The 27,619-nt window shown below is 44.4% G+C and overlaps 1 protein-coding gene across 5 annotated transcripts in view; it reads left to right on the top strand.

Moving 5' to 3' along the window:
* The window catches only part of SNCAIP (synuclein alpha interacting protein), a 156,224-nt gene that overhangs the window by 73,454 nt on the left and 55,151 nt on the right, over positions 1 to 27,619 (top strand). For all 5 annotated transcript variants that reach the window (XM_059175749.1, XM_059175751.1, XM_059175752.1 and 2 more), the window contains exons 2-3: positions 1,867 to 1,971; positions 15,184 to 15,256. In XM_059175749.1, the coding sequence (XP_059031732.1) occupies positions 1,915 to 1,971; positions 15,184 to 15,256 (130 nt within the window). In that variant the 5' untranslated portion in view covers positions 1,867 to 1,914. The remainder of the gene's footprint in view (positions 1 to 1,866; positions 1,972 to 15,183; positions 15,257 to 27,619) is intronic.

Raw genomic sequence — 27,619 nt, 5'->3', positions numbered from 1 at the left:
ATATAAATTGATTTTGTTTTCATTTTAAACCTTAATGTGATTTCAGAAGAAATCACTTTGTTTTGTTTTTTTTTTTTAAAGGGGAAGTGGGGGAAGGGAAGGGCAGAAAGAGAATCTTAAGCAGTCTCCAAGCCCAGTGTGGAAGTCTATGCAGGGCTTGATCTCACAATCCTGGTATCATGACCTGAGCTGAAATCAAGAGTTGAATACTCAGCCGACGGAGCCACTCAGGTGCCACCCAGAAGAACTTTTAGTATTTATTCTAAATGGATAATCTCATTTGAACATAGTAGTCGCCTCCTAACCCTTTCTTGGATCAACTCTGTATGCACTATAATTAAAAATATGTAAACGGGGCACCTGGGTGGCTCAGTGGGTTAAAGCCTCTGCCTTCAGCTTGGGTCATGATCCTAGTGTCCTGGGATTGCGCCCCACATTGGGCTCTCTGCTCAGCAGGGAGACTGTTTTCTTCTTTCTCTCTGCCTGCTTGTGATCTCTGTCTGTCAAATAAATAAATAGAATCTTTAAAAAAAAAAAAAAGGGTTAAAAAATGTAAAAATGGTATATACATGTGGGAAGAGAAGGAAACACTGGAAATTAAATCACCTGATGGTTTTGAGGTATGGATAGCAAGTGATTTTTTCTCCCCATTTATTGTAATTAAGCGATTTGTATAGCTTAAAAAAAATCTCAAAATGAGAAAGCAATGCAATGCCTCCAAAAGGAGTCGTTTTTACACTCTTGATCTTATATTCCTTAAACCCATTTTCATCATTAGTTAAACCCATTTTCATCAGCTTAGATTTATTTTCACTTTCCAATAATGCATTCCTTAGTCGTCTTATTTCTCAGTCTCATCAAAATACCCCCTTGATTAGAGAATGGAAAGAGGAGAGAATATATTATTTCAGAGGCTCAAGTCTGAATACAGAAGACGGTTTCTGTAATAAGAAAGACAAGTTACAGGAAAGGGAATCTCATTCGCTCTCAGAGTCGGCGCTGCAGGAGACGCTGTGCACTCAGGCACCGCCCGGAGATCTATATTTCTGTTCTTGACATCTCTAGGTGACACTGCCACTGCCAATGGTGATGATGATAAGTGATGGGAAAGCGAACTGGGAGGTGATGTATCTTCCTTGACAGATTTAAAGGATTGCCATAGGCAACCCAGAGGCAAGTGCTGACGGAGGACATTCTGACGCCTGCCTGTGTCAGGTCACTGTGGCACAGTCAGGCAGCGCTGGCAGAAGCCCAGAGCCAGGGGGAAACCCTGGGGTTTACATTTATGCCTGGATCCTGTTGGGCGGGGGGGGGGGGGCAGGGGGTGAACTGGACATCATCCTACAATGTCTGAAGTAGCCATTACTGTTGGTTAGTTGGTCTCTGTCTTATACTTGGGTTATTTCTGTGGGGGGCCAGGATTTACTGCTTCATGCACGGCTTCCAAGGATATGCCTGCAGTAGACATTGGAATATGGTGACTATCCTACAATGTTGAGGTTTGCTCCCCATCCCCAAAACCCTGCTTTTACCCAGGGTGTGGTAAGTGCTAGGTGCCGGCTAGGTCAGTCCTAATATTGGTGTCTGGGGAAGCGGCTGACCTGAGTTACTGTCCTGGCAAAAATACGCAAGCACAGATGAAGTGAGGTGAAACAAAGGCCCTTGGGTGCTCCCTGGGGAGCCTGAGGAGCTGAGCTCCTGTTCCTGAAAAGCCAGGCTGGGCCATCCGGAGAGCAGACCTGTGCTCCAAGGCAGCCCTAGCACCCAGTGACTCTTCTCATTCTTGTTTGTTTCTATATAGATGGGAGTTCGGGTTATAAAACAGCTAACCCTTTTGCCTTTCTTTTTTGCCTCTGTCTTCCCCAGGGCTTTTTATAAGTATTTGACTTGACTCAAAATGTGCATAGAGGAATAATGGAAGCGCCTGAATACCTTGACTTGGATGAGATTGACTTCAGTGACGATATATCCGTAAGTAGCCCTTCTTGCAAGTGACGCTTGATGGGATTCTGCCTTCACCTCCGTGGGCTGCCTTATCTGTAGATCCGAAACTCTCCCAATCACATTTAACAGTTGACAGCAGAAATCCCGTGTGACAGACAAAGTGTGGTTTCAGGGTCTCCTAGACCGAGAAGTGAATCTCACTTGACGGGATGTGTGGTGGGGAAGGGGTTTGACCTCACTGATCCTTCTCTTCCCTTCCTAATCTGTTTCCTTGTCAAAATATTCACTGAGTAATGTATAAAGTGCCTGTGTATAGTGCATGACTATAACCCTTCAGGGATAATTCCCTTTATATGACTGGCTTTGCCTCAGCCGGCATTCTCTGGCATTCACAAGGACACAAGGATGGCCAAATTATTAACTGATGAGCAGTAAGAGGAATCCTCTCAGTCCCTGTGGGCGTCAAAGCACAGGTTGGATACTTTGTGGGGAATACTGAGAAAGCGTCATGCCTTGATAAGGACTGGACAGGCTGCCCTCTGAGGGCGCCGCTTAAGCCTGTCAAGCTGTGCGGGCTGATGAGCTTCCTTGTTCTCGCAAAAGCCGCCAACTTCCTGCTGCCTCCAGCTTCCCTCAGGTGGTTCTCAGGGGTCATCCTTACATAGCCTGCATAGAGCTGATTGTGGCTTACCCCGGGCCACACAGTCAGTTCTGTCACAGAGCCAACCGGCAGCCATGTTGGCTTCTCAGCCCTGAGCCGAACTGGGCTCTCCCGAGTGTGTGAACCGAAGGTTGCTGTTTCTGAGCTAGCCTTCTAACCTTTCTTCCCAGCGCCTCCATGGTCACAGTTGCTGACCCCACTTTTCATCACTCTCTCAGGGCTTGGAGCTTTGGGTCCCTGCTAGAAAATGGTCTCAAAAAGATAAGCTGTTTTCACACACTTCTGGCAAGGGGTCATTTTTCTACTTCGCCATTCACTTTGAAGTAAAATTTGCATACCATATGCAAGAACTGGATTACTAGGGCGAGTTTGATGAATGACCTGCTTTGTACAACCTTGGATGAGTCCTTGTGTACCGGGGGCATGTGAATTCAGTCTCTCCCTATCCTAGCTTCCAGACAATCTTTGTTAATCCTTGTCAAGACCGACGTGAAGTGAGTTTCTTCCTTTCCACGGTTTGTTCCTGTTTCTCTCTCTCTTTTTTTTAATATTTTATTTACTTATTTAACAGAGAGAGATCACAAGCAGACAGAGAGGCAGGTGGGGGGGGGGCAGCAGGCTCCCCGCTGAGCAGAGAGCCGAGGGCTCAATCCCAGGACCCTGAGATCATGACCTGAGCCGAAGGCAGAGGCTTTAACCCGCTGAGCCACCCAGGCGCCCTCCTGTTTCTTGCTCTCTCTCTCTCTCAATAACTTACTACACTTAAAAGTGTTCAGAGCATGGTTCTTTCACAACACTCACCTCAAGGTATTTGAGCTGAATGGAGAGAAGCAAGGAAAGAATCATGCAGGGCGGTGGAGGGAGTGTGGAAACCATCTTAGCAGGAGAGAAATGCGTTATGATGAAGAACTGAGGGTTGCTCTCAGAGTTGACAATGAAGCTGCTATGTAAGAGCATAGGCTTTGGAAGGTGGCATTAGGGCCCAGTCTTGCTGCTCTTCGCTGACGGGGAGCACAGTAACTTCGCCTCTCCAAGATACCCACCTAACTTTTAAGGCTGTTTTGGGTGCTGGGTGACCTGATAATGGAGCATTTAGCTTGGCACATGGTAAGTTGCTTTTAAAGTAGCTGGTGTGATTATTTCAGTGATTAGTAACAATAATATTTATATGACCAATAGTTAAGAAAGAACTCGAGGGAAAAAAACAGGCATCAGGTCAGGACTGTTTTGTTTTTTTTTTGTTTGTTTGTTTTTTAATACAATAGAGCGTTTGTATTTACAGAAGATCGTCTGGCAGCAGCCTATAATTTTGATGAATTAGGGATCTCTACTTGAAAGATAATAAAGCACGTTAGGCAATAGTTGGCACTGTTGAGCAAATCAGGGATACAGGATTGTGTAAGAGTTGAGCTTCTAGAACTTGACCACTCGGAAACATAAATAAAGATCGCCCATCTCTAACTATGTTGCTGCACTCAGGCCTTCTCCTACCCCTTTAAATAGGTTTCTATTGTTTGGCTCTTTAACCTGCCTTTACACTGAAACCAGAAGGGAAAAAAAAAATGGCAGTGCTTAGAATGGTTGAAACAGTAATGGCTTGCGTAGAATAGTTGAAACAGTAATGGCTCACATTTCCTGAGTGTTCACATGGGCAGGCGCATTATCTTGTTTAATCCTTACAACAATCCTGTGAGGCAAGAATTCATCATGACCTTTGTTTTATGGAAGAGAAAACCAAAGCGTGGAGGTGTCACCCATCTTGTCCAGGGCCACCCAGCTCATTGAGGGCACTCTGTCTCTAGAATACCTGCTCTGGGCACAATACTTGACTGACTCTCTTGGTGAATATAGTCTACTGCAATGGTCCTTGTCGGGTGCATTGGTCCTTTAGTCTAGTGGTCCAATGGTCCAGTGGTCCTTTTACCTACACCCCAGGGGATCATTTGGCAATGCCTGGAGCCATTTTTGGTTGTCCTGGTTGGGGAGGGATCCCACTGGCATCTAGTGGGTGGACACCAAGGATGCTTCTGAACGACCTAAAATTCACAGGAAATTTCCCTGTGTTCCCTACAACAAAGAATTCCCTGACCTAACATGTCAGTAGTACTGAGCGCAAGCCATCTGTTTTTTGTTGTTGTTGTTTTTTTTAGACCCCATGAAATGAAAGAAGTTCTAATATAGCAACCTCTAGAACATGGCAGATTATTTTATAATAATTTCATTGGATCCGGGTCAGTTCCTTAAATGTGCCAGAATCGCGTTGTTCTTAGATAACCACTTCTTAGGGAAAGCAGTGGTGACCTCTTTAATGTTGAAATGATTGTCCTCATCCTCTTCAGGTAAACCAACAGCAGTAAATGTTACAACTGCTTTAGGAGTCAAACGGAAGCTATTCAGAGGCTGACATTTAAAAATGAAGATGTGTTCAACTTGTTAATCCACTGGCATCGGGGCGCCTGGGTGGCTCAGGGGGTTAAAGCCTCTGCCTTTGGCTCGGGTCATGGTCCCGGGGTCCTGGGATCGAGCCCCACGTTGGGCTCTCTGCTCAGCGAGGAGCCTGCTTCCTCCTCTCTCTCTCTGTCTGCCTCTCTGCCTGCTTGTGATCTCTGTCTGTCAAATAAATAAATAAAATCTTTAAAAAAAAAAATCCACTGGCATAAAAAGAACCTGGTCAGTCCCATAAGCATGCCTTCACTTTTAGGATGCCATAAACTCCATCTCTCACAGCCCTTAATGTCTCTTCTCTGGTTGAGTGGCAAGAGTAGGGAGGGAAATGCCCAGTATATTTTGAAAAGCTGTTCACCCAAAAGATGCCCAAGTTTGCAACTGCCTATCTTATTTTCTAGCTGTGGCCCTATGACGTAGTCCATCCATGCTTTCTATCTCATGATCCCCCCACCCCCACCGGTCATGAGCCTGGTCCTTGTTTTAATTAAGACCCAGGCTGTGCATTGGTTCAAAACAGCAACTAGAACTTTTTTGCATTTACCTAATGAGACAAAACCCAGAAGGCAATCACATTATTTTGAAGTTTCCCAGGCCCCCAAATAACATTCATCCTTTACAAACTGCAGGGTTTGAACTGCTCATTCTTGTAACCCTGCCATCTCCAAGGAGCGAACATTGCCCCATCCCTGCAGGTTGGGGAGGGAGATGACGACATGCAGAAACACCACAGTTCAAAGCAGGGCTTTTCTGTCTCTGCAAATGGGTTTGCAGATTTCTTTCTTTACTCCTGTGGAAGGCAGACCTCTCTCTTAAAAAAAGAAAAATATGCCAGAATATTAGTTCCTAGTAGGCTTAGGGGTATTTGAATAAGAAGAGCCATTTTGCTTTCCCCCAAAATAGTAATAGACACAGGACTGAACAAAACAGAGGCTGAACTGTGCATCTCTAGAGGGACCTCACCACTAGCTTAGACATGGATTCTACCACACACAGTGCCCCATGCTGTGGGTCCAGTATCTTGGTTGAAGCCTCACATCGGCTCCTATTGGAATCCCATTTGGCAGATGAAAAAAATTGAGCCTTGGGAAGTTCGTCTGGCTTTCACAAGGGTATAGGTACATAAGTGGCAGGGTCAGGATTTAAATACAGAACTCTTGTGACACGTTACTCTTCCCCTTCTGACTGTCCAGGGATCCTGGACCAGTCTGTACGATGCCTTCACTTTCCACATTTGGTACTGATGTGATTGCAAATCTCTCTTTGGAAGTAATGGAGTTGGTATGTATTCTAAATAAAATATAAAACGAGCTGAAGCAAACATAGGCAGATCTCTTAATATTTTTGCCCTTGGGCTTTCCCATCTCTAAAATGGTAATAATCAGCTACCTATTGCCCTGGGTTTTATGGAGAAAATATGAAATTTGATATTTGTATGTATAAAAATCCATACCTACGTACTTATATAATACACATGTGTACACACATACCGATATGCATACCTACATGTGCATATGCACAAATACACATACATACACACAGACACACACACATGCATGCATACACACAGACAGAAGGGAGGGTATATTCTGTTCCTCTACTCGGGAATTTTTGCCACCTTTTTGTACGACCGTGACTACAACTTTGGTGAAAGATGACGTGTTCTGACAACCTATTTTTTGTGTAGGTCACATGAGATCAAGACAAGCAAATGTCCTTGGCACTTCACTATCCCCTTTAAACCAACCCAGAGTAACGGCAGGGAATTATGTGGATGCATTTTCCTAAAGTAGCTGGTAGGAAAATAACTTCTTACGGCAAATAAATCTCCTTTCAGTGGGTTTTCACATTTTTCCATCCTTGCACTAAAATGCCAGCTACCCTCTGGCTTGCATGCACCACTTTTTACTCAACGCAGTCCACTGACACCTCCCAAGATTTCATCACATTTCTGCAAAGCCATTTTATAGCAGTAGGAGGCCCCAAGGAAAGGCACACGGAGCTTATCAAGTGGACTCAGGCAGAGAGTTGAGTGAGTCAAGAGTACAGCTTTTGCCCCGATTTTAGGAGTGAAAAAGAATGTGCAGTTAATCAAGGTAGAAAGAACCTGGCTTGCCCCTCCTGTCTAGCAAGAGGTTTGCGTGAGCATGAGCCTATCATACTTCCCTGTGTGCTTCCTAGAAAGTGACCAAGACACTCTCACGTGGCCTCGGGCTGCCTTTGCGCCTTGCTTCACTGTCCCGTCCATCAGCCCTGCCCTTCCCAGCACTCAACTGTTCTCATCCCCAGTAAAACTTTTCTTAGTGCTTCTTAATATGATCTAGTTTTGTTGAGTGTTCCCACATGCTTTTGCAAATGTCCTGTGTTCGAGTCTTCATTACCCTTCACTCCTCCCTTCTGTGGCCCCCGTTATTGAAAGCCTCATGTCTTGTTCAGCTATCATATGTCGTCTCTGTTCTCTTGTTTTTCTGAACACCTGCCAGGAAAGGAATTAGGAATAATCTAATCCAGACAAGATGAATTATATATTCCTATCCCATGGGTACTTTAAGAGGCCAAGAACAGAACCTGGGCCCCCCAGCCTCCATGTTCTGGACTCAATACCTCTTCCTGAGAAGGTGGAGAGCAGCCGTAGAGCATGATTTCCAAGAATGAGCGACTGCCAGATTTTTTTTGCTCTTCCCTTCCTCTGCAGATAGCCCTAAAAGATCTTATCTTGCCTGCTAGTTATAGCATGTGTTAGACTCAGTGCAGATTATTTACATGATGTACCTCTTATGTACGACTAGATTCTGTGCTAATCTATTCAACAACACGTATTAGACATTACCAGTGTGCCAAGAGCAGTTCTGGGCTTGGGTGAACAACATGGGCTTGATCTATGTTCTCAGGACTTATGGAAACCCATCAGAATAATTGAGCCTCTTATGAAATGTCAGGCTAACTTCATAGAAGGTCAGATCGAATTACAATTTCAAGCTCCAATCTTGACCATCTTTATATTTCTGGGATGATTGGTTATTGGCTCGCAATTAAAACTAGACCATCATTGAAGCTGAACAGGGATTATAGCCAGCCACGTGCACCACAACATAAATTTCTTTTGTAATTCCTTTGTAATTTTAATGCTTGCCTCAGTAGTTGCCATTGCTTTGGCTTCACTTCTTAAATGCTTATTTTAATGTAAATCATATTAATAGCTAGCATTTACTGAACACTTCCTACACATCAGAAAGTATTACCTATATTTTATATGATTAGCTCATAAGCTTCTCAGCTAGGCTCTGATGGAAGTACCATGGTTACCCTGTTTTACAGATGAAGAAACTGATAGGAGTTAAGGAATTACCGTTAGGTAGGTAGAAAGTGGTGAAGCCAGAATATAACATGGGCAGTCTAGTTCTAGATTCCATGTAGGTAACTTCTGTTGAAATGACTTCTCCAGAGCACATTCGTCACCTCTGGTTGGCTGGGTCCATCCAGGTCTCTTCTCATCCATGACCACCACTCCTAGCAGAAGGGCATCTTTGAGTGCTGTGATGTCTCCCCACCTTTGCCAGTGTAGACCTTCATCTTTTGCCTGACCACATGTTAGCATTATAATCCTATGTGTGGTATACTCTTCAAATGGTCAAAACAGCTACTGAGTTTTCCCAAGCTGCAAAAGATGTCTTAGTGTAAAAGAATTAGATTATTATTAATTTTTAAAAAAATCCTCTCATTGGAATAAAAATAAGGAACCAGAACAAAAATGCATTTGAAAATAAGATTAGTTATAATATTTTTCTTTAATGGAAACTAAATGGTAGAAAAAAATGTATATAAAGCAGCCTGGGATAAATACATGAAAATGTAGATCACCAGTATCCCCCCCCCCCAGTAGACGCAGTGGCTGGAACTGTGGGCATCTGTACCTGTGAAATACGGAATGTGGAAAGAAGAATAGTCCCAAGGACAGAACTGTGCAGAAGTATGTCCCACATCGTATGGAGAAGAGGCTTCTACAAAGGAGACTGGAAAACAGTTTCATGAATATAGGATGAATACTAAGGGGACCTCAAAGGGAGAGAGGGATCTGAAGAATTTAAAGAAGCAAGTGACCAATAGTGGGAAATAGGCCATATATTATAAAGAAAATGGTTGGCTTTTCTGGTGAAGACCTATCGGCGGCTATAATAAGAGTGGGGGCTTTGGGATGGTGGAGTGGATCCATGTTGTGGTGGCTAGAGGAGTAAATGCAAGAGATGAGGAAGGAGAGAAAAGAATCATAGCAATTCTCTCAGAAAAGATGGCGGTGAACACAAGAGCAAGGAAGCCCATGGCCACCGGGGGAGGCAGCATATCTTGAGGGGGTGAGAGCGCTTGTTTGTTTTTTAGGATCAGAGGCAAGAGCCAAGGTGAAGAGGGTGGCTGAAGAGAAGGAGAGAAGAGGGATGATGGCAGAGCCAGAGTTCTGAAGGGACGGGAGAGGAAGAGACCTGAACACAAGTGGAGGGCTAGTGGTGAAGAGGAGGACTCACTGCCACATCCTCAGCACCATCTGTGGGGAGGATGTGACGTCAGGAAGGGCAGACTACTGGAGAGGAGGCCCAAACTGCAGAAAAATACCGTGTCTGAAAATCTCACTCCAGGGTGTGCCTGCTTCCGCCGCCAGCCTTGTATGTACACGTGGCGGCCATTTCCTTGTATGCCTGTCGAGATGCCTGCCTCCCTTCTGGAAAGCTTTGTGAGAAAGCATGAATTTCAGGATATTGTTTGGGCGGCTGGCTTAATTGTTTCTTTTGGAAACTTAATGAGACCCTAGTTGTTTAAAAGTCTCTAACTTCAAAAGGTGCTGGGGATTTTCGTTCTTTTATTCTCTGTGGCTCATTACTGTTTGAGTAATGTCTGCTTGTTCACCCAACTGGCTCCAGCTTTCCGGAGTCAGGGCCAAAGCCTTTCAGTCGTGAGCAATATCTAGGGTGGTCAGAGATCCTCACGGTTTGGTGTAGAAACCACGCACTGTTTTTACAAATCCCATGCACATTCAAACTGTTTTGCATGGCAGAGTGACAGAAGTGACTGGCGCAGGCTGGGACGTGTAGGATTGTCTTGCGTCACATCGACTCTATAGTTTGTGAAGCTAAGTTTCAGTGTCAGCCCTTGGCCGTGGACTCTCTTGGTGGAGGAAAGACCATAGGGAAGCCAAAGAACATGCAGGGAGAGGCTGGGCTCTCCTCTTTTCCAATCCCAGCTCAGCCCCCTCTTCCGATCTCTTTAGTTCCCACATCTTGATCTTCTGAGCTTAAAATCAGGAGGGGAATGAAGGCAGGGAGGGAAGAAGGACTGTGTACACACATGGAGAACAGGTCGGGGGAAGAGACAAAAACATTCAGCATCATTTTACTGCTTGCAAACTGGCTTCACTTGCATTATCTTACGTGATCACCTGTGTTCTATCTGTTAAAAAAAAAAAAAAAATGAGCCCCAGAGGGGCGCCTGCGTGGTTCAGTCTTTAAGCTTCTGCCGTCAACTCAAGTCATGATCTTGGGGTTCTGGGATTGAGCCTTCCATCGGGCTCCCTACTCAGCAGAGAGTCTGCTTCTCCCTCCTCCTCTCCCTCAGCTTGTGTTCCCTCTCTCACTGTCTCTCTCTCTCTTTCTCTGTCAAATAAATAAAATCTTCAAAAAAAAAAAAAAAAGTGAGCCCCAGAGATACGAAATGATTTGTCCAGAATTCCAGTTAATAAATATCAGAACAGGGGCTTGAATCTAGATCTTCTGGCTCCAAATCCATTTTCTTCATACAAAAGACTAAGGCATCATCTAGTAACAATGCTGTTAATCTATTAGAAGTGCATTCTTTTCTTTTAGCTATACCACGATTGCATCTCTAGACTTGTAATAACGTGCCTTTCTAGGAAGACCAGTGCCATATAAATATTAATTGCTGTAAATATTATTTTTATTTTTGCCACTAAAGTCATGGTTACATAGGGGAATTCTTTTTATTCAGTTAAATAAGTGTCTAGTATCTTTGGCAAATAAAATATTGTCCACACCCTCAGAAAGCAGAGAAAACAATGATGGGAACGTGTAGGCAAAATGCCCTGTGATAGAATCTGTAATGGACAAGTGCCTAAAATCTGTACAGAGAGCAGTTCTTCTTGGACGTTAGCATTCAACAGAATCACCTGGTTGGCTTGTAAAAATACCAGTTGCTGGGTTCTGTCCTCAGAGTTTCAAGGACGGGGCCCAAGAATGTGAATTCTTAACAAGTTCCTAGATGACGTGGATGCCACTGGTCCAGATATCACACTTTGAAAGCTGGAAGTACTTCCACCTGGAAGGGTGGGAGAAGATTTTGTAGGTGATGAAGGTGTGATTCTTAAGTAGAGCTTGAAGAATTGAAAAGAGTTTACCTAAATGGAATGGCTGCAGTGGCATTCCAGGTGGACAGAATAGCATGCATAAAGGTATAAACAGATAGAACAGTGGATAGGGGATCCATAAGAAATTTCACTTGGCCATCATCCAAAGAGAAGTGGATAATGGGAAGAGATAAACCTGAGCTCATGCAGGCCTTTATGTGCCCTGCTAAGGCTTTGCCCTGTAACCCATCTGAAACAGAGAAGCAGCTTAGTCAAATCTGCATTTTAGAAAGCTAATTAATTCTAGGGCAAGTACGGAAGCCTGGAGGAAATTCCCACTTAGCACCTAAAGATGAGAGAGCTTCTTTGAACATCTATAATATTGTGCCCAGGGATTAATCAGACATGTGCTTGTCTTGATATTTCAAATAGTTAATAAGACACTGTTCCTTGCATACCTGCAAGTCAAAGACTCCATCCTTTCCCTCGGGCACTTGGGGGAACCAGCACTAACACCTAGGAAACAACAGAGCACAAGGCAAGGTAGTATTTCACCAAAGGCAGGAGTGGAGGCTTTCAGTGCTGAAGCAGTTAGCTAGGGGTTCATGCAGAAAGAACACCAGCTCTCCTTACAGAGTGAAGGCTTTTGCCTGGCCACCAGAAGGCTTTGCAGTCAAAGAGGACTTTGGAGTAAAGGTACAGAAGGCGGAACTAAACGTTGAAGGCACAGGGTCATTGAAGAAGCAGAGGATTTTCTGGAGACATGATAGAGGCATGCAAATGAATTGTGGTTCACAAAGGCTATTTCTATGGGAATAACCTCTGGAAGATTTTTTTTTTTTTTTTTTTTTAATAAATCAGAGCAACATAAAGTCAGGAAATGTGTTGCTTCTCAACCATCTGCAAGCCCTCCCTCTCTTATCATCCAAGGATAATAACTATCAAGGGAACAGAATACAAAGGCATGGGTTGGGGGCAAGGGACAGGGAAGACACATTGAGCTTTGGTTCTGGTAGGGCCAAAATGACAGTAGTTGTTGCCCAGGGAGTAGTTGGCCGTTGTCCGGGGAATGAGGTGGTTTGGCGATTAGGCAGCTCCTAATAAAAGGCCATCTGTCCTTTGCACTGGGATGAGGGCCTGGGAAGCCCTCCCTTTCAGCTCCCAGATGGTAATACAATGTGCTTGTGTAAGGGAGACTTCCTGGGTCATTTGCTTATTCCCGAATGTGCACATAGGAAAATGTTTTTACATGTTGGTTTTGTGAATTGTGTGTTTCCTCTGCTACTCTCCCCATCATGACCTAACCATACAGCATTCTGTCAGGCTTTATCTTCTATCCAAAGTGCAGTGTGTGTGCTTACTGAAACAAATACACAAACGGATGTTTTCCTTGTGCCTTTTTTAAAGGGTGGTGGATTTGTTCACAGTGTAGGTTGGAGTCTTTGCTGAATGTGACATTCCAAATACCCTGACAGTTATCCAGAACTTTGATTTTCTGGCCAATAAATCATCCTTTTCTCAAATTGCTGTACTTGTAATTTACATTACCAGGAGCAGCCTATGACTTTTTCTCCAAGGTCATTATTCCCAATGAATTAAGATGTCTGCCTTCACAGACGTGACTTTCTGCATGCCAGGGGTGGAGAGGCAAAACTGCCACGTGGGATGGGGGTTGAGGCAGTGGGTGGGGTTCAGCGAGACTCCTCCTCTGCCTATAGCTCTGTCCCCACACCAGCCAGGCCCCCTGCACTGCTCCAATTTAAACCTTATTACATTAAGAGTTACTGCACGCTACAGGCCTTTGAGGTCACACAGGAAGAGCTGAAGGTACAGCTAATAACTCAGAGATTCTGACATGCCAGACTTTGAGGTGAGAGGTAGCAGTTAGGATGCACGTGCCTGAAAATGCAGAAAACAACAAACCCGATTTAATCAAATACATATCATTAAGCTCAGGGAACGACCTTACTGCATTTATCATGAACTGTATTTCAACATGATCCATCTTCCCCTTTTCCCCCTTCCACGATCCAAATTCCCCCTTTCAAACATTTCACCTTGGAAGAAAAACAGAGCAAACCAGAAGGAGAGGGGGCGAGACTTTGCCAAGGGGGGCTTCCCTGGGGCACATGGCAGCTGAAACACAAGGCCTCATTTTAATTGAATTATAAACTGTGTAATTATTTAACCTGTACCAGCTGGTCTCAAGAAGCTACCAGATTCCTTAGAGAGCTCGTACTTGGCCAGGAACATAAGGTACCTTATTAGTAACAAGAAAAATGCCTTGTGTACCTGTGTTAACCCCAGCCCCCAAAGAGCAAACTGCGGAAGGGGGGAAATGCTTGAAGTTTATTTTTGGTTTAAGAGACAGCCCTCTCTCCTCCTGAGTATGTGGTAGATTGACTGAAGTCCCTGTAGTCTCACAGGAACAGGCACCATAAACAGGATATCATTGCATCAGACAGGTAAAAGTAATTTCTCTAATTAGTCATTTGAGATTTCATTTTTCACTTGGAAGAACTGGAAATTTAATTTGTTTGTGACAGGCGATTGGCAAACTGGCAGTAGCTACCATTGCCTCCCCCACCCCGTCTTGCTGTCCTGACATCGTCGTGGAGAAAGCATTGAGGGGGGGTGGTCCTCGATATAAACACTTGGCTTCATCTGTCTACATCAAGCTAACTAAAGTACCTTCTTATTGACAGATGTGCCCTAATTATACATTCCTCACTTGTAATGCTAGAATAATCTTAATGAGTTTCCTGTGATCATTTTTCTTTCAGATTAAAGATTTGTTTTCAATCCCCCCAAATTTTGCAGCAGTCTAAGTAATTTATAATACATTCTCATTGCCATAAGAACATTGTTCCCAAAGGTATAGAGCAAGATATTTTTAGGGAGCTGTCGTTTAGGAATTAATGTGTGATTGAAGACAGTCCTTTGGTTAAAGAAATAGCTCATCCTATCTATTTTGTTTTAAAACATCCTTCTCTGCAGAAAGATGGAGTGGTGTCAGACGTAGTGCCCATAAATCATAGCTATTGATTTTACATTTGTTTTAGCTCGTCTGATTTTATGCCCCCTCGTGTTGTAATTTGTTATCCTGAGAGCTGGTCCCTGAGTTGGTACTGGGTTGATGCTAGGAGGTGGGTTTTTTTTTTTTTTTTTTTTTTTCAGTTTGGATTAATCTGTACATGAAACAGATTAGCTTGCAGACACAGAACCACGGTCCTCTTGCTTCTCATAACATTTCCCCCGGGATTTCCCATGGAGCTCACAGATGCCACCCAGTGACATCTCTGGCAGGTGACAACGTGAGGTTTGTGTAGTCCAGCCAGTGTGGGCACGGGTAAAGCTCCTGGCAGCCCTGGACGCTGCCGGAAGCTGGGGACTTCTCCCCTTGGCCCTTCACACCCAGACTCAACATGCACATATTCTGGACACCTGGAGCCTCTCGGGGCCAAAAATGCCTTCCATCCTCCACCAGTAGCAGATGTAACAGGAGAGAGAATGTCTGCTTGGCCACACCTTGCGTGTGGAAGGGGGGTGCCTCGGAGCCTTTTTTAATGTGCATCTGTTTCGATGCTTCTAGGTGGAGCCAGGGCTGCCGCCAGGTCCCCAGGCAGCCCATTTCAGATAAAATTAGACAGACTTTCTGCATATATATGTGTTGGACTCAAGTATCACTTCTTGTGTTTTGCCTTTTCTGGCCAATTTGAGTGAATGTCACGTTCTCATTTTAAAATGCTGTTTTCTTCCCTTTGTCCTCTGGCTTCCCATTCAGTACTCAGTCACGTCACTGAAGACCATCCCGGAACTGTGCCGAAGATGTGACTCACAGAGCGAAGACAGATCAGGTATGGCTCACTCCCCAGCCCTCTCCTGCCCCTGACTCAGAGAGCGGAGGACTCCGGGGAGCTGTTTCCCCCTCACACTCGTTGCTCCTGCCTTCTGTCTGTCTTTTACAGCCTCTCGCTTCCTCCCCTCTACACACATGCCCTCTGCAAACAGATGTCAGGTCATCTTCCAAAGGCTAACGGGACAGGGAGGCCCTAATGAGGACACGGCTGTATATGGCTCGACAGGGGCCGTCATCTCGGCAGCTCCAAACCGCAGTATACGCAGCAATTTACTGAAAACCCGAGAAACCATTGGTGACAAAATATAATGATGCAGGCGCCAACGAAAAAGATGTTGGATGCATTCACTACCCATATGGCCAGGACCAGCTTGGGGGATGGGGCTTCGTCAGGGTCTGAAACCCTATCAGGGATGCGACATGATAGGATCTGCAGGGAGGCATACTGGAACAGTTAAGATTAAAGCAAAGCTTGGGAGTTTAATAGTGTAAACTAAACAGAGAATTATGGCATATAGATGAAAACCAGCTGGTTGACCTTTTCTCCTTGCAGACGCCCCCACCCCGGCAAAAAGAAATAAATTAATAAAGGACATTCAGGGTTGTTTTTCCCCCCTCTGTAAATCAAATTAAGCCTCTCTCCTTTTCTCTTTGTGTTGGGCAAAAATGAAAATTAAAAAGGATGTCGATGGGCACGATACCATGGCATTAAATGATGAAAGGATGTTTATTGTTTTTCGGAGTAATTACTGTAAGGCATTGCCATTAATCGTGCCGAAGCTGGATCTCCTCTGATGGTAGCTCGAATCCTGAGAACCATGGGCTGTGGAAGCCTCAAGATAATCGTCCGATCATGTGTATCATGTTTCAAAATAAATAGATGGCCCTTGTCTGGGCAGCTACTAGAGTTCTAGGCCATTCTCACTGAAAGGACTTGCACAAAGCTCAGTTACTTGTCTCTTCAACTGCTCATTCACCTGTGACATTTTGCTTAGATGAGATGGGGCAAATAATCAGTCTTCCAAGGTTTGTTTATCTCTGTTTTTGTGAGTGAGAGTAATGCTTCAGTGTTTGCGTCAGAAACACAGAGGATAGTTCTAAGTTCTCATAAAAGTTTTCATTCACCTTCAGTTTTGGGGAGGGGGCTCGGTTTTTGTTTTTTAAATTACAAACACACTCAAGTTTCTGTCAGGTGAAACTGAGGCTTTGGCCTCGAGGCTCCAGGGGCTTGCCTCCTGACAAGGCGTCCCCAGGTTCCAAGTTGGATCCTTGACTGGGGGCAGTGATGTGGGTTCAAGTTAGGGTTCAGTCAGTTATCAGCTATACAACCTAGAGCTTGAGAGTGATCGTCTACAAAATAAAGAAGAAGCTTGTTCTGCCAATGTTACCAGGCACCATTAGGATGAGATTAGGTGATGCATCTGAAGTTACTTTGTAGATGCAGGATTTTCTTCTTTGAAAGGTGGGTGTAAGAGAGAAGAAATAATAGCAACCACTAGCATCGTGCTCAGTGTGGGAGGTTCTGTTGTAAGCCCTTCAAGCACGTGAACTCAGTTAATCCAAAAAATGCTCAAGAGCTGAGTACTTAAGATGTTTATGTTATAGGTGGGCAAACGGAGGCACAGCACAGAGAAGTCAAATATCTTGCCTAAAGTCACACAGCAGTTAAATTGCCAAGCTGGGATTCGCACTGCAGCAAGTCCGTCCTGGAGTGGGTTCTCTATCCTTACACATAAGTACCCTGAGATAGCTTGACTTAGTGACATTCATTTAACTTTAGGAGATTATCCTTTTAAAACTTTAAAAATCAGCATTTTCCCTTATTGATTAAGCGGTGATTTTCCCTTCTCTGTTCAGTAGCTATTCTTGCTTACCAAGGTAAGTGAATTAACCCAAGTTTTCAAAAATAATTTTTCCTGGGGACGGGTCCATCCCATTTCTCCAGGTCATGTGATTTCTTACTGCTCACACAATATGAAATCCGACATTTCTTCTCTGGTTGAGAAGGACAGCAGTTTCAAGTTCAGAAGCCTTTAAACTTCAACCAGAGCAAAGACCCAGTGCTCAAGGTCATTGGCAATAATTACACCTGACAGGAAATTGATGTCTATGGGCAAGACTCAGGCCTCTTAATGGAATCACACATATACCTTCAATGGAATCACATGTACACCTAATTTGGAGGCTGTCAGACCACTTTCTAACGGAGCCAGAGTGATCCTAGAAAAAGAACACATAGAAAAATCCATCTCTCCATAGTAGCACTGTAGATTATCTGTGAGCTCCCTTAAAAGAAATCTCAACATAGTAAAGATTTTTCACAGCTAGTTTCTGAAAGAATTGAGCCATTCTTGATTCATTCCAAGAGCATTGAGCTCTAGAAAAACCCTTTTTACCCCTCTAGTTTTCCTGTGTCCACCACCAGGAGGAGCTTGCTCTGGGAGGGCTTGCCAATTTCCATCTTCACGGTAATCTTTTCAAACAGGTGGCAGCAGAAGGCCCGCTGGCCTCTGAGAAGAGTCCACACCTTCTCTTGGGACAAGGGCATCTGCTGGGGAAACATTCCCCAAATTGCTGTTGCTTAGAATATATGCCATCAGATGAAGGCTCTTTACCGTTCTCAAGTGTGTTAAGCAATTTCTATTTTGTGTAGGTTGTCAAATGCTACCGTCCATCCTTGCATTAACAAGCCCTTGATCAGATGTTCTCAGGCCAGTTTGTTCTTTTATTTATTCATTCAGCCGATAGCTGAATATTTTGCTGTCAAAGGCACTCAGGATGTAGTAACAAATAAGACACCAACAAGGTCCCTGTCTTGTGACACTTACATTCTAGGGAGTGACGAACAAAAGACAAGCAAACGAATACGTAAACCAGATCATTTCACCCAGTGAAATGAAGAGGTGACTCGAAGCCACATGATAGAGTAACTTGTAGGAGTTGGAGGGGGGCACTTGTGGGGGTCTTGGGAGCGTTAGTAGGACCCAGCCAGTTGATAACAAGTGAAGATCATTGAAGACAGAGGAACTAGGAAGTGCAAAGACCCAGAGCCAGGAATGAGCTTAACATGTATGAGGAAGGAAAAGAAAACCAGTCTGCGACAGGGTGCTCAAAATGAAGATGAGAGCTGGGAGATGGTCAGGGTCGGACTCTGTATGGCCCCAATGATCGTGTGTGCAGACGTGGATTTTATGCTAAGTGCCATGAGAAGCACCACCAGCAGGATGTCAGATTTTCTAAAATATTACTTGGAAAAAAGCCTCAGTATGTAGAATCATAACTCTGAACGGAAGAAGGGACCCCAAAATCATCTAATTAAAGAGAGCAAGAGAGAGAGAGCATGTAAAAGTACAAGTAATAAAGCAAATGGATAAAATGCTGAAAACTGATGAATAAGGTTAAAATATATACAGGTGTTTTTTGTGCCAGTTATATATTTTAACATTTTCATAAATTTATTTACAAATGAAAAAATTATTTCCAAATAAAAAGTTTTTTTTAAAGGCAAAAAATAATAATAATAATCACTTAGTCCATAATCCTTTGGATCTTCAACGAAGATCCTTATTATCCTGCTTATACGTCACAGCTCTGGTGACAGAGAGTTCACGGTCTCATGAGGCAACTCGTCCATGAATGCTAGTATCTTCGTTCAGTCAAAATCAGTGTCCCTCAAATTACCATCCCTCGTCCCTGGTTGTTCTTGGATCCATGGAGAACAGCAACTCCTCCTTGACAAGGTGCCACTAAGTGTTTAAAGATGGCAGTTGCCCTTGGTCTTGTCTTCTCCAGGTTAAAATTTCCCTCTGTGGTTTTAAGTCTATCCTGTTCTTCCTTCTTGCTCTCTGATGGATGACTGCAAATCACCAGCACCCTCTTTAGAGTGGATCCCTCAGAACTGAACCTAGTGGTTGTTCCCCACGTGGTATGAGGAGAACCTGTCAACCCTGCTCTTCAGCCTCCAGGACTCCCCACCTATATGCCTTGCCTTCCCAAGTATGCTCCAGAGACAGTGCTCATGCCTGGCCTGTTTCTCAAGTGTCCTGAGATGAGCAGGAATGTCAGAGGAGCCTATTGGTGGCCTTGGAAGCCCCTCTGTGAAACATCCAGCCCAGAGTTCACCCCCCTTCATCCCTAGACCCTGGGCCATGCCATGGTGGGATCTGAGAAAGGCAAATGGCAGTGTTGTCAGAAGCCTGGGGCAGCATTCTATTCTCCTCCATTAACTGTCCCATGCACACGGGTGTGCCCTAGAGGTGTCCTTCCTCTACCTGAAGACTTTGACCCCTAGTGAAATCTGCACTTTCCTCTGACAGAACCTATAGTTAAAACTGTCCTATACCCATGATAAAGACCGAACTTCACATTTTTGTGAGAGAAATTTTGAAAAGACGGTGAAGGTATTGCAGAGACAACAAGGCAAGAGGGAGGCGAAGAGGTAGAGACTGGACCCTTGAGAATAAACTTGGCCTGTCTTGAGACTTCCTGGTTTTCTCTTAGGTGTTCTTCTGGTCCTCTATATACAGCTTCTTTGTCCTCAGAATAATTCTCTGAGGGAGGACCATGAGTATCCCCAATTTATTAATGAGGAAACCAAGACTTCTAGAAGATCAATAATTTTTCCACTGTTCTGGAGCTGGCAAGTCTTCTAAACCAGCTGTGTTGATTCCAGAGCCCTATGGAGTTGAACCAACTGAATAACTGTCGCCCGAGGAGCCACGTGTGGCTACTAGTGTGAACCAAGGATTAGCAGCAAGGAAGTTATGTGTGAAAAACTTGCACCTCTCCAAGGAAGTGATTTGTGGAACATTTGCACGTATTCTCTGCTTAATCCCTGCTGCTGTAGTAGAAGAAGGGGCCAGAGCAAGGCAGGGAGTGTTAACTCTGCCCTACGGTCTTTGCCAAATAAGGGCTAAAATAGGCCAACATATGGTCTTCAAATCAGACATATTCAGTTTCATTGACTTCAACTTTTCTTTAATTAATTGGACATTCAAATACACATTCGTTTCAATTCACAGTGCTTTAAGGGTCTTGTGATTCTTTCGAAATACGTATCTGCTAAGCCCATTGGATAATTTTCTCATGAAGGAAAGCAGATAAATACTAATGCAGGTCTGCCTCCAAGAACAAGACACACTGAGGAGAGAAAACTCAGTTATAGAACAGCAATAAATGGCCCCGGGATGGGTTTGAGAAGAATTTTAATACCCACATAATATGGACCATAATTTGCGTGACAGGGAGAAAAGGAGAGCCATTCTTTTTTAAACTTAGTATCTGATATCTATCTGGTAAAATGCATTTTGGTTGTCGATGTAAAAGCGTTGCAGATTGGCTCTATTTTTAGCCCCTCAGAGTGCAGATTTTGTGACAAACTCTGAACCCTTGAAAATATGTGGTTTCTCCAAGATGTTCAAGGATTTCAGCCAGCACCAAAAATAGTAAATTGACGTGAAATTTATCCCCTTGACCCTTCTGTAACATAGCTGATGATGCTAAATATGTAAACCCCCTATTTTCGATTTTATTAAGGTTTAATGCTAAAAGCTTGCAAGCGGACATCGGTGGGGCAGTTTAAACGAGAAGCCTGCTTGTGACTCCAGCTCACGTGATGTATTATCAAATGGACTCCAAAGAATAGGGAAACACATTTTCTAAGATCTCAATTAAAAAAACAAACAACAACAACAACAAACGAACACGTCAAACCCGGACTGCGAAGAATTGAACACCCATGATGAAAATCTCAGTTTCTCTAACCACAGCAACAACGCACATACAGCAAAACCTCTAGATGAGAATGTTACCAAGCAAAACACTTATTTTTCTCTCTCTTTAGCAAAATCTTACTTATCAAGGTGATAACAATCCATTATAAAAAATGAAAATCGAAAACTCCAGCTCATGCTGCCACCACAAATAAATGTGACTCTGTTTCTTTCTAGCATTGTTACGGTTGCAGTCCTCATGCTGGGAAAGGGTTATCTGCTGCTTTTTATCAGCTGCTACCCAAGGTGCGCGGACATCGTGTCGCATGAAGCCCAGAACATACCTGGGAAATTTCACGTGCCCCGTTGGTCCAGAGGGAGACCACCTCTGCTTTAATCCATTAACATTTAGCTTATGTTCCCGAGAGAAAGAGTGTAAGTCAGTGTGGGGCAAAACAAGAGCCGGGGACGATAGAAAAGTTAAAAGTGAAACTTTAGTCATGTTTAGCAATGAAAGGGGCTCGAAGGAGCAGGGCTTCAGTACATCCCACACTTGGCCCTTCCTCTCTCTCCATCTGCACATTTCCTATCTTTTCTTAGCCAGACCCATGAGCACCAACACTCCCTGGTATTCTAAAACCTTACTAGCATTGTGGAATTAAGAAAGAAATGAGACAATATGAAAGGGAGAGGAAACTTAGGGGAAGGGGACCTAGTCTGCTTTCCCCCTATTTAGTTTATTTTTGTTGGGCTCTGAGAAACCTGTTTTGCGCCCTCAAAATTGATACAGAAATCTTGGTAGAAGTGACTTCAAGAGTCTCTGCAGGAAAGAAGTATAAAAATTCTGAAGCAGGGAGATACAAGATAATCATTAAGGCAGGAAGGCAAAGACTTGAAGCTAAGGAACAGGGAAGAAGTGATACAGAACCAAAGTGCCTTGTACCTTGCGTGGACTCCAGAGTTCATTCCTGTCATAAGGGAGAGTGGTTTCCCACTCTCATCTTCCCAATCCAAGGCAAGAGTGCGTGTGTGTGTTAAGGGTGGGGGGCCGGTGATACTCTTTTCGGAGCTCCATAGCATCTCTGAGAGCATCCCACTTCTTGCTGGAAATCTATCCTTTTTCCTCCGTCTCCCAAAATTAAATGCACTCCCATCTTCCCATTAAAAATGAACCCTCTTTGGATGCACGGATGGCTCAGTTGTTTAAGCGTCTGCCTTCGGCTCTGGTCATGATCACAGTCCTGGGATTGAGCCCTGCACTGTTCAGTGGGGAGTCTTCTGCTCCCCCTGCTTGCACACAATTTCTCTCTCTGACAAATAAAATCTTAAAAATAAATGAGCCCTCTTTATCCACATACCTCCTTTGCCCTAACTCTTCCCTTAAAAAAAATAAAAGTCCTAAAAGAAACTTAAGTCATAGAAAAATTCTAGGGGTGTCTTGGTGGTTCCATCGGTTAAACCTCTGCCTTCAGCTCAGGTCATGATCCTCAGGTCATGATCCTTCAGCTCAGGTCATGATCCCAGAGTCCAGGGATCAAGTCCTGCCTTGGGCTTCCTGCTTAGTGGAGAGCCTGCTTCTCCCTTTCCTTCTGCCTGCTGCTCTGCCTACTTGGGCTCTCTCTATCAAATAAATAAAACCTAAGAAAAGAAAAGAAAAGAAAAAAGAAAAAGGAATAAAAGAGAAACAATTCTAGAATCTCATAGTTCAAAGATCCTTGGAAAGTGTCAAGAGTCAACTACAAAAGTCCAGACCCTTTGGGAAGCACCTCACAGTGTGTCTCAGGGCCAGAGCTAGCACCATCACCAGCACCTGGCAGCTTGTCAGGAAGACAGACTCTCGGACCTTTCGGAGCAGAATCTGCATTCTGTAATAAGCTCTCCAAGTGAACGGTGCATATTCAAGATTGAGGAGCACTGACTTGGGACACCCTGGTGCTCATCTGGTGTCCATGAGGAGTGTCGCTCCGCGCTCAAAACCAAGCAGTAGTTCCCCAGGGTGGTTCTCAAGACATACAATGGGAAACTCTTTCCTATGGTCTTTGGGGCTCTACGTGACGATCTCCTGGTTCAGCAAGCTTCTTCACATGCCCCTCTCCTCCCACTGTCTGCCTGCCGCATCAGTGAACCTTCTTCAGGTCTTCCAGTGTGCTGTGTTTTTCCCATGACATTCCCTTCTTCCACCTCTCACTTCACCTCCTCAGGCCCCTTTATCAGACTCCCTAGACCCCCCATGTTCCAATAGAAATATAATGCGAGCCACTGACCTAATTGAGTTTTTTTCCCCCTAAGAACCACATTTTAAAACTATGAACGAGTGAGATTAATTTAATATCTTTAATTTAACCCAACACATCAAAACTGTTATTTGAACGTGGACCACCAGCCAGCCACATTTTAACTGCTTAATAGCCACAGGTGTCTAGTGGCTCCCACTGGGGACAGTTTGAGCCTGGATGAATTTAGCACTGTTCTCCCAGCTTTTATGATTTCCTAGCTCTGCGTTTTAAAGAATTATTAACTATTAATGTCTGTGTTTCAAAGAATTATTAGCAATATGATGTTAGCTCGATACCAGTTTTCTCTAGTAGACTAAGTGTAACCTCTTGTTTATTATGGAATCCCCGGCCCCTGACGCTGGAGCCTTGTATAGATCTGAGGGATGGACGGGCAAATGAAGGTGTGAAAAGGCAAAAGAATGCCTCCCTCTTTTGGCTTTTGTATCATAATTTATCATAACTGAGATATGAGCCAGCCGATTGTTTCCTTCTTTTCATTTGACATGATACCTTGATCCTTCAGGTTTCCTCTTTTATACCATCGGTATCTTTCTCTCTATGGGGTCATTACCCTCATCAAACAAGCACTCTCTGATCATCTCTTGTCTTAAAAAACAAACAAACAGGGAGAGCCGGGGTGGCTCAGTGAAGCATCAGACTCTTGATTTCAGCTCTGGTCGTGATCTCAGTCAGGGTCATGAGTTCAAACCCCACATAGGGCTCTGCACGGAGTGTGGAGCCGGCTTAAGATTCTTTCCCTCCCTCTCCCTCTGCCCCTCCTGCCCAACCTTCCACCCCTCCCTGTGTTGATTCACTCTCTCTCTCTTTTTTTAAAAAGATTTCATTTATTTATTTAACAGACAGAGAGATCACAAGCAGACAGAGAGGCAGGCAAAAACAGAGAGAGGAGGAAGCGGGCTCCCTGCTGAGCAGAGAGCCCGATGCAGGGCTTGGTCCCAGGAACCTGGGACCACGACCTGAGCCAAAGACAGTGGCTTTAACCCACTGAACCACCCAGGTGCCCTCACTCTCTCTCTTAAAAAGCAAACAAACAACCAAACAAACAAAAGCAATCAAACTGCACCTCCTCTGGTGACTCCCATCCTTGTTCCCTGTTCCTTCCTTTCCCCACCCCCTCTACCCCCTTCCAATACGGCCAACCCGCTATAAAGAGGTAGGGGAACCCCCATCACTGCCCTCCCCCTCCTTCACTTGAAGTAGCTCCAAATGACCTTCCACCTCCCTAGCGAAGGCCACAACTTCCGAGGTGCCACATCTGCCGACACAGAGACTCTCCTCTCTCTCGGCCCCCTTGCATCATTTGAGACTCTGGCCACTCCTTTCTGGAAGCATTCCCCTCTCTTGGCTTTGTGATACCACCTATCTCCTCATTTTTCTCCCAACGCTCTGACATCTCCTTATGTCCTTTGCGAGTCCTGCTCCTCCTTTACTTGGACTTTAAATACCCAAGTGGGGCTTCTGGATTCAATAGGGCCCTCTCTCTTCTTGGTCTCCGAGTCTCTGTGGGTGGGGCGCGGCTGCACTGTCTGGCCTTACACGCTGTAAGTGACACGCGTCACTTACACGCTGCTGCTGCTGCTTGTCTGGGCTTCTAGTCACCTCCTTACGTGCCAGCTGCGTGTTTATGTCGGATGTCTCATGGAATTCTAAAGAGGATCCCTGAATCCCGTTCCCCGACTTGTTCCTCCTTCGACGCCCCCTCAGTCCTGGGCATTCAGTTTACTGATACACGCACTCCGCAACCGCAGTCCCTCTCCCTCACATTCCCCTTCAGCCTATCACCAGCTCCTGAGTGGTCTGTGCTCAAAATATATGCCCATCTGCCCTCTTTTCTCCGTCTTCTCAGCCACTGGCTAGGACCGGCCACCTGTATGTTTCATTGGGGCTAATGGCATGAACCAGTCCCACCCATTTCTTCACCACCAACCCTTGCACACCCTGTTTCCCACAGAGTGGCCAGAAGGGTGTATTTTAAAATGCTAAGTGGATCCTTTCACTTCTGTGTGAAATTCCCCCAGACACCCCATTTCTGTTAACATTCTTCCTTGTGGCCAGGAAACCCCCAAATGAGTTGGCCTGTGACAACTTTCCCCAGCCACATCTTTGACAGCTTTCTCTCAGGCTCACTGTGCTCTAGAGGTAAGAACTATAGAACCTGCCAGACTTTTTTCTGCTATAGGCATTCAAAAGTGTGCTTCCTTCTACCCAGATCTCCACAAAATGATCTCATCTCTTGTGTTTTCCCTCAGATCTTCACGTAGTTGGCTTCTCCTTCCCTGATCTAGCTTAAATGTCACTTCCATGATGAGACTTCTCAGCTGCTCTCTTCTAGGACCCTGCAAAGTGCTCTACATTTTGTGATTCCTCATTCATCTGTATGCTTGCTTTACTATCTGGTTCCCTCATGAGGACAGGGATTATGTCTATTTCATTCCCCTCTGCACCCCCAGAACCGTATGCTAATAGGTGTTGAATAAATGGACTATATAAGAGTATTTTGGCATTCTGTTAATTCAGCGCCTCTGAACAAGCTTTGTTATATTCTTATCTTGCTTACATGCGAGATTGCCACATTTCACCAGTTGAAAGAATTGACACCTGAAAGAACAAATTCTCAGTGATAAGATGACCCTAAATTTAGGCTAATGCCATTAACGATAAACAACGTAGGCAAATTCTTCCACTCTACTGTTTCTAAGAAAAATTGTTAAGGAATACCGTTTTCCTAACTCTGCTCCCATTCAGAAGCTTCTCAGTTAAGTGCTTACCAAAACCAAGGCAGAGAGCAGGCTTTGGGATTTAGGGCCTCAGGAATCGGAAATGAGCTCAATCAGGTTTTACCACTGGTTTCTTAGATTCCATTACCTATATGTGACCCAAATAGAGAAAATATAGGTGACTCAGTTGGAAAGCATCTGCCTTCGCCTCAGGTCATGATCCCGGGGCTCTGGGATCAAACCCCACATCGGCTTCCCTGCTCAGTGGGGAGTCAAACTCTCCCTCTCCCCTCCCCCACTTGTGCTTGCACACTTTCTCTCTCTCTCTCAAATGAATAAAATCTTAAAAAGAAAATATTAACTGCGTGTTTAAGGAATAATTGTAGTTTTGATAAGGCCATTATGCCCTGTTTTGGAAAGAAGGCTGGAGTCAGGGAACCTTGGTGTTGGTGGAAGAGTCCGCAGGCACGCTTTGCGATTTGCGACATCATACTTAAACTTCCCAGAGTTCTCATTTATTTCAAGTGAGAATAAGGAAGAACTTCATCCATCCTGCAGAGTTGTTGCCTAAACCTCTAACGAAACCGAACCCTTGGCCTTGTACTCAGAAACTTAGAAAGCCTTACACAAATACATGGTATTAGCAATTTCAAAATATTACACACAAGCAATGAATCACGGAGCACTGCATCAAAAACTAATGATGTACTGTATGGTGACTAACATAACATAATAAAAAAAATGCTAGATGGAGGAAATTTTAGGAACATTCCAATTAAAGAATATCATTTTTGAGAAATTCGTAAAATACACGGAGGGTTTTTTTTTTTTTTCATTGTTTATAGTAGTGCTTGTAAAGTGTATACCAAGCTGCCTCAGGAGACTGAAGAAAGGAACTCTGCCACTCATTTACCCCAGGAAAAGCCTCTGTCTGCACTCTGCATTTGTTTGACTGTACCTGTTCTTTCTCTCAGAGACCTCCTAACTAAAACCTGGGGTCCAGGTGGGAGCTCTTGTGTACAGACCCCAGGAGGGCTGTCAAGAGAAGAGAAAGCTACAGCCAGCTTTAGGCCTTACTCCTCTTTCTCCTCCCCTTCAGACCTTACACTGCTTTCCTCTCAAAAAGGAGACCATGTTTCACAGACTTTGCTTCTCATGGAAAACAGAATTCATTTCACTTTTAGCCAGAAAACAGGAGAGAACACTGTGCTCCTACCCTGAAGACATAACCCCTCTTCTCTTTCTTTTTCTTGGGTCTGAAGCTCTATTTCTAATGGAAATACCTAGCTCTGTATTTAGAAGTCAAATCCTCGGGCACTGGGGGAGTCAGTGGTTGGAGATGGAGAATAGAGAGATGTGGAGTAGAGGCTAGAGAGGAGGGATTTTCCCACCTCCAAACGTCCTCCATCCCCTCCCCTTCTCTCCCTTCTGGAAGACCAATAACTTGGTGTTCTTTGTCCTTGGCTGTAGATCAACCCTGTAAAACATCGCCACCTTCAGTTACAACTGGTAAGTGTGTGTCTGCGCTTTCCAGAAGGCACGCGGAGCTTCCTTAACACTTCGCAGATAGCGCCCAGAGCAAGCTGTCCCCTGTTTCAATGCTTAGTTTGATGAGCCTTTTCTCAGTCCCTCATCC

Source organism: Mustela lutreola, chromosome 5, assembly GCF_030435805.1.
Source record: "Mustela lutreola isolate mMusLut2 chromosome 5, mMusLut2.pri, whole genome shotgun sequence".
In the NCBI taxonomy this organism is placed as follows: Eukaryota; Metazoa; Chordata; class Mammalia; order Carnivora; family Mustelidae; genus Mustela; species Mustela lutreola.
This window is presented reverse-complemented; position numbering and strand designations above follow the sequence as displayed.